The 7,606-nt window shown below is 30.2% G+C and overlaps 1 protein-coding gene across 1 annotated transcript; it reads right to left on the reverse strand.

The window, feature by feature from the left end:
- Positions 1 to 403: 403 nt before the first annotated feature.
- On the reverse strand, positions 404 to 1,847 carry LOC145611835 (zinc finger protein ZAT5-like). Its single transcript, XM_081667214.1, has one exon. It carries the CDS (start codon positions 1,463 to 1,465, stop codon positions 485 to 487), a length of 981 nt encoding a protein of 326 aa, XP_081523340.1. The 5' UTR covers positions 1,466 to 1,847; the 3' UTR covers positions 404 to 484.
- Between the last annotated feature and the right edge of the window lie 5,759 nt (positions 1,848 to 7,606).

Below are 7,606 nucleotides of genomic sequence, written 5' to 3' on the forward strand. Positions count from 1 at the left end.
TGAGTTGCATAGTCGAATAAATCTTGTACATTATGAGTAATAACAACGTATTATAGTCTAATAACTTGACAACTAAAATTTGCTAGTTCACTTAATCACTTCTAAAGAAAAAAACATAAAGGAAACTAAAAACAAAGCAAAAAAAAAAAAAAAAAAAAAAAAAAAAACAACTAATTTGCTTGTACTTGCTTCCTACACATTGCTTACAGAATAAATAAGGAATATAAACATTTATGCCACTTTTTTGGTTTGTTTTACCAAATTTCAAGATCGAAATTGATACAAAAGAATGAACTTTTTTTTTCATATAATGTCAGCAATTTGAATAAATACAAAGAATCATAATGAGTTGATCAATGAACAATTATAATGTTGAATTAAGAACAATTGAATTGTGTGTATCTAATGAATTCACAAGTATAATATAAAAAAGTTAAAAAAATTGTCTGGCTAAAGTAAGATTTCCCTTAGTTTCCAATAATGATCAATAATGACAATCCACCAGCTGCGAAGCCGCGGTGAACACCAATGTTTTCTCATTAGACGAGAACACGAACTTTGAGGATGATTCCCTTTGTTGGTGTTGGTGGTGGTGGTGGTGGTGTTCGTCTTCTGGAGCCGGAAGATTAAGGTCTAAGGACAAGAGATTTCGCGTCATCTTCTCATCCTTGACATTGCTATTGGCTAGTGTAATGCTTCTTGACGGGCTAGGGATGGTTGTCGTTGATGTCGTTCCAATTGGCCTGTGCCGTCTCATGTGACCACCTAAGGCTTGTCCTGAGGAGAACTCGGCGCCACATATGCCACATTCATGCACCTTCGCTTTATTGGTATTAGTATTATTATTAGTACTACTTGTACCGAGGGAAGAGTTGGCAATTTGTAACGAGAGTGTCGTGCCATCGTCGTTGAAGTGGTGATCGTATTGCTTGAGGCCGTGGTGGTGGTGGTGGTTGTCGTCGTTGTTTATAAGGGAGAAAATAACGGAGGAGGATTTCTTGAGCTCGGATAACGCGATTACGTTACTCGTTTTAGGCTTTTTGTGGCTAGCTCTATGACCTCCTAGTGCTTGAAATGAGGAAAATGTTTTGTTACATGTCTTACATTCGTAAGATGACGTCGTAATTCCATTGTTACTCTTATGGTTGGTGCTTGTATTATTATTGTTGTTGGACCCTTGAGCGAGAAGGATCAAGCAATGAGCCATGTCTTCTTCCTCCTCAGACGAAGGGGCGGAAACAGGAGCCGCCCACTCCTCGGACGTAGCAGAATTAGCACCTCCTTCGTCGGTGGTGGTGGCAGAAGACATGGTTAAGGCTAAAGGTGATAACGGCCTCGGCCGCTTAGTCCTCTTACCCTTAATCATCATCATCATATTGTTTGTATGATTATTGATCATGTTATCCTTCTCACCGACGACGACGTTGTTGTCTCCAACAATGGCTTCTTGTTGATGGGCAACCATGCTCCACTTAATTAGTAATCAACAAAGTTTGTTAAATTCTCCGCCACCAATTTCAATCAATCCAAAGAACTAGAGTAATTGTAGAGAAAATGATGGGTTTATTTTAGAGAGAGAAGAAAAAAAAGAAATAGAAAGAGAAAAGAGTAAGTGAATTAATGGTTAGAAGAAGAGGTGAGTTAGGCTATAAGTAGAGAAACCAAAGGAAAGAAAAAGGGTAGGGTGCAAAAGGCGTTTTGTTTTTGTTTTGAGGATTATAATGTGAACTGATCAATAACCGTGAATTTATGATGTAAGTTTATACTCCAAAATAGAATATTTTTCTTTTCTTTTCTTTTCTTTCTCGCTCGGGGAGAGAATAATTAATGATGCAGACGGGATTCAATCCTGATTGAGTCTAGACACTTGGAGAGAATAATATACGAAGCTTAGGATAGGAGAAGTGTTTATATAGACGGCGTAGTATATAGAATATAATAATGAGAAGAAAGAGAGTACAGATGGAAATTTGGAGAGAGAAAGAAGAGGAAATGGTAAGTGTGAGGAGGGGAGGAAAGGGAGTGAGATTCGGTTGGCTTTCAAGCAAACCCATTACTTCTCCTCAACGACTTCTCGTCTGGAAGTTTAGAGTGCAAGCCTGGAACCCCACGGATTTTGCGCTTCTCCTACTTTTTTCTCAATCAATTTTGAACTATTTTTGTTTTTTGTTTTGTTTATTTTAAGTAGTGCCACTTCTCCACTTCCTCTTATCATTAACAAACTGTCAACAACTTTGGGTTTTTACCAATTAAAGGTTTATTTATAAAAATTTCAAATTATTACGTACAAAGCTATAAATAGAAGGTAGTAATTTATATGGTGCTTGTAATTCTATACATGAGTTGTGTAAGTGTTTATTGAGATGCATCATCATGGAATTTGAAATTTGTAGTAGCTAAATTTAATCCAATGAAGTAATTTACATTAAGGTCTATGATTTAATGTAGTGTTTTTGGTTAATGGTTAAATGATGAAATTTATAATTAAATATTTCATCTATTTTATTTAATCTAGACACACACATTAAATTTTTATACTATTCACACTTTTCATTTGACTATATATCTTTTTGTGACTTATATTACATGCTATCTTGTTATATATATGTGCTAGGACTGACACCAAATCAGGCTAATGAAGTGCAGTCCAAAAATCCAAGTCGATTTTGAACAATTCTAGAAATATTTTTAATTTATGTATGAATTTTACTATAATAATATGGAAAAAAAAATAAGAAAAAAAAAATCACCGCCGCAGAAACAATTGTTAATATCAATTTTAAAGGCAGAATATAAAAGAACAAGAAAAAAATAAAAATTAAACATTTTTTTTTTAATAGCAAAAATATTTCATTAATTAAAAGTCATACGACATCTACAATAGAGATTCGACATTAACAAATATATAAGATATTGAATCAAAAAAAAAATCTTCATAAAAAATACGATCGTCGAGTAGATCTTGCACTGCGGAGCATCTCCCGCTTATATAGCTGAAAATTACAGGCTTGTTAGAGAGACAATCTAACGGTCCTTTCTAGCCGTGGGGATATTTTCCTTCGGATTCATCTGTTCGTATTCAAAAACTTGATAACTTTTTCACCAACGAAATAATTTCACGACAATCCATTAGATCTGCTACCATGGATTCAAAACTAAGAAATTTCTCCCTCGGAAAGAGGAGATAAACCTTGTCTTTCGAAGGAGCTCGAAAAACCCTTGTCTTTCGAAGGAGATCGGAAACTCTTTCTTTCGAGGGAGAAAAGTTCCTCCCAAAAGGAGGAAGCATTGTTATAAACCTAAAAAAACAATAAAGAAACAAGAATTGGGGCTTTCCACCGATTAAAATCGATGGAAGCCCCTTCAAAATTCAACAATGAAGGCTAGGGTTTTGGAGAGAGAAAGGAGGAAAGGAGGAAAGTAAATAAAAATTAAACATATTTAAGGAGAAATAAATCATTTTATGGTTTTTTATTAATGATTTTTCACAAAAACAAAAAATATGTCTGATATAAAATTAACTAGTTTAGTCCCGTGCGTTCCACGGATTAAGTAGCCATTATTTGTTTAAATAGTTGTCAAATTTATATTAAAAAAATCATAATCTCATTAATTAATTTTGAAAGAAGCACCGTATTTATTTAGTTTTGGAATATAGCTAGGAGGAGGAAAAAAAAAAGGATGATAGTCAAAAATAGTTTAGTCGGGAAAATTTTTATAAGAAATTGACATGTGTCCCTTCATGTTTTGTTTTAGTAATAGTTAATAAATTACTAAGAAGAGTATTTGACCAAAGAAGACCATATTGTGGTCGGAAAACTAAACATCGAATTAATTCTCTTGATCCTTTCCATTTTTCTAGTGTAGACCAATTTAGATTACCCCTATTATTAATCCAAGTTGTCATGATTTTCATATAACACAGTCAAAAATTTATTTAAAATCTTCCAAAACATATGACAATTAAATTTAAGTTAGATAGTATATTGTTATCAAGCTATATTTTTCAACTTTTTTTTTTTTTTTTTTATTTTGAACCAACTTATTTTCAATTAATGAAAGAAAATTTAGTTTAAATAAGAGCTATTAAGTTCACATAAAATTTTAGGTAAAACAATTTCTACTATTTTTAAAAAAGAAGTTAACATAAGTTCTAATAAATGTTTAAAAGGGTTGTCCAATCTCCATTTAAAGCTAAAATAAGTTTTATTAAGGCTAATTACTTTCTTTATTTTTGAATAGTAATTAAGGTTATATACTTTTTTTTTATTTAATAAAATTAAGGTTAAATACTTACTTACACTCAAATTAGTGAAAATCAGAAAACAATTCCCTAGTCCTTCGTTATTACATGTTTTGTGATGTCAAGTATGGTCATATATGTGCAACTTTAATATAATATTACGTATACATACTTAAATATAAAGTGACCAATAATTTGGTGGTTAAGTCTTAAGTAGTATGAAAACAATGTTTATTTCATTTCGTACTCCACATTAAATATTTTAATAGAGGGGCCTAGAAGTGTGACAGCAATGTAACTACGACTTGAGTTTAGCAAAGTCCATTCAATTCATACAATCATACCATACACAAATATATGAAATAAATCATTCTAATTGGTTGTATTCACTAACTATATTTGAAAACAACGTCCAATATCACAATACATCAATATCACAAATATAAAATCTTACAAAAATAAAATAAAGAAATAAATAAAGAAGAAGAAAGAAAGATGAATATATAACTATGAAAGTAGAATTTTACAAAAATTGAAAGTGTCTATATAAAGTAAAACATAAATTAAGAAATAAACACTTACTTTGGGTTAAAATTAACTATAATTATAAAGTACTTTTACCAATATAATCCGTACCAATTCTTTAAGTTGCACTTAAATTTAAGTTGATTCATTAGTTAAACAAACAAGTCGGCCATGTTGTCTCACCTTTAATTAATTTTAATGAAGCTCGTTTTCTCAAGTCCACTCAAATGCCTAATGATTTGCTATGATTAATGTATCTCATGTGTGAATTATACAAAATGTGTGTCTACTTTAAGTTTAAATTGACCTTCGATTAGTGTATTTTAAGGATACAAATAAAGTCAATGATCATAGATTTATTAATTTATAAGGCAAAAAATGATAATTGTACAACCATGATTCATTTATACTATATCAAAGAAAATTCAATGCACCCAAATAACTAAATAAATAAGTTTGAGTTGAAGTTGAACATTTAATTAACTTTGCATAATGTCAATGTGAATATACTTACTAGAGCGATAAATTTGTTAGTAGATTTAAGCTCTCATAGTTTCTTTCTTTTTTTTTTTCACTAGAATTCGTTCATTTCTAACGATTATTATTGACCAATCAAGTATTTACAAAAGTTAGTAGATGTAGTTACTCCGAACTTCTCTTAATAATCTTCCAACAACGCGCGAACGTTTTCCTCAATGACTAGATTGTGTTAGTGATATGTATTGTTGAAGTGCACGCAAAATTACATTTGTTCTTTACTCTAACATATGGAAATTAAAGCAAGAATTAGCTCCACGAGTAATGTGGATTTAGATTAGCAACTATAACAAGCAAAAGTTGTGATCAGCCTAACTGAATCTTGTGTTATAAAGTGAAAAAACCTAATCGAGTCTTGGGTTATAAAGTAAAAGTTCTAAAATTTATTTTCAATGCTTGACATATAATATTCACACACTTGTGCTTACAAACTTCTCACAAAAGTTTGAGTCCATAGACATACCCACCTTTAATAAATTCGGATAATTAACGAATTGAGACTCTATATAGCTAGATAGAGCAAAAATCTCAAGAGGCTCCCTCTCTAAGAGATGAGCCTTATCGGCATAAGTCTTAACACAGACGTCATCTATCAGATGTGCGAACATTGTAACTAAATCTTGCTAGAACACTGGTTTAATGTTATAACAATTTAGCATGCAAATGTACAAGGTAAAAGGGAGTGAAACTCACTAAAAAAAAAAAAAGCATAATGTGAAGTTCAATTTTAAAACCAGTTGACAAATTGTTCTAGTTAGACAAACTCACTTCATATTTAAGCTATGAAGTGAAATTTGTCAACTGGTTTTGAAATTGAACTTCACATTATATTTTTCTAACTAGAAAAATATGAAGTGAGTTTGTCTAACCAGTTGGCAAATTTAAGCTATGAAGTGAAATTTTTTAACTTTATATTTAGTTAGACAAATACTCTCTCTGGTATGTTTGTGTTTTTTTTTTTGTTTTTTTGCTTTTTTTTTTATTATTTTATTTTAAGTAAAGTCAAATTTGTACATTTTTCGAAACACAACTTTAACCATTAATATTTTTAATGAGAGATTAGTAAAAATTATGAAAAATTATTTTTTAAAATAGACATACATTATGACAAATTCAACAATATATTATATGATTATATTTACATATTATATATTGGTAAAAAAAAAAATTAAATCAATGATGACATATGAATAGTGGAAAATCTCAGCTGTAACTAAAAATAAAAAAAAAAATAAATAAATAAATAAAGGGGGGTTATTTCTAGAAAAAAAAAAGGGGGGGTATTTCAAGAAAAAAAAATTAAATCAATGATGACATATTAATAGTGAAAAATCTTAGCTTTAACTAAAAAAAAAAAAAAAAAAACACAGTGGAAAATCTTTTTTCTTTTTTTTTTCTTTTTTTTTTTTTTTTTGAGGAAAAAAATAAAATAGCTAATAACTTAAGCTCATAGATTTTGTAAAGCCACCGGCCTCTTTTTCTTATCAAATCTTAATTATATCTTTTTCGTTATAAAATTCTCCTCCATCTCTTTCCACTTTCTTTCATTCTAACCAAACAAAATGTTCATGATTGCCTCATAATACAACATAATGCATAACATGCAATATAATTGAATCTAATTAGCTTCATAATCCCATGTTAATCATACATCATAAAGTCGCAATAAACCGAGTCCTTTTTAGTTACGTAGCTAATTTTATATTAAGCCTTAGCATATTAGCTTAACCAAACATATATTATACATTAATTAATCATAGAATTTAAATTAGAAATACAAGATCTTTAATCAACGACAAGTGTAATTTACTAGTGTTGCTGCTTTATACACTTGATACGACAGCTCATGTGTGATGACTTACTCACTTGAGACATTAATATTAATATTATATTAATTATTAATTAGGGGTTCACTCACTATATTAATAATATTAATATTAAGGTGTTCACTCCATAACCCAAAAATTACGCCGGTTTTCTGGTCAATTATTTCTGACAATAGGCTTTTCCAATCATTAGCTGCTACCACAGTTGGGATTATCGGTGATTTTTTTTAATTAACTGCTTCTTGTGATACAAGCAACTAATGTGTGCTAATTTACTCCTTTAATCTATTTTCTTGTCTCTCCAATAATCTTCTCTACTCCCTTACTTTGATCGATTTTAGTTGTACTCTTAATTAATTAGGCATGTTCCGTTCACCTTATTTCCACTTATTTTAGGGTTGATAAGTTCAGATAAGTTCAGATAAGATAAGTTCAAGAAAAATAAGTTCAGATAGTAAGTTGATAAGGGTTAAGC

Source organism: Chenopodium album, chromosome 3 (assembly GCF_948465745.1).
Source record: "Chenopodium album chromosome 3, dcCheAlbu1.1, whole genome shotgun sequence".
NCBI lineage: Eukaryota > Viridiplantae > Streptophyta > Magnoliopsida > Caryophyllales > Amaranthaceae > Chenopodium > Chenopodium album.

Excerpts from the sequence above, each read along its gene's own strand:
- LOC145611835 (XM_081667214.1), bottom strand. The coding sequence starts at position 1,465 with ATGGTTGCCCATCAACAAGAAGCCATTGTTGGAGACAACAACGTCGTC.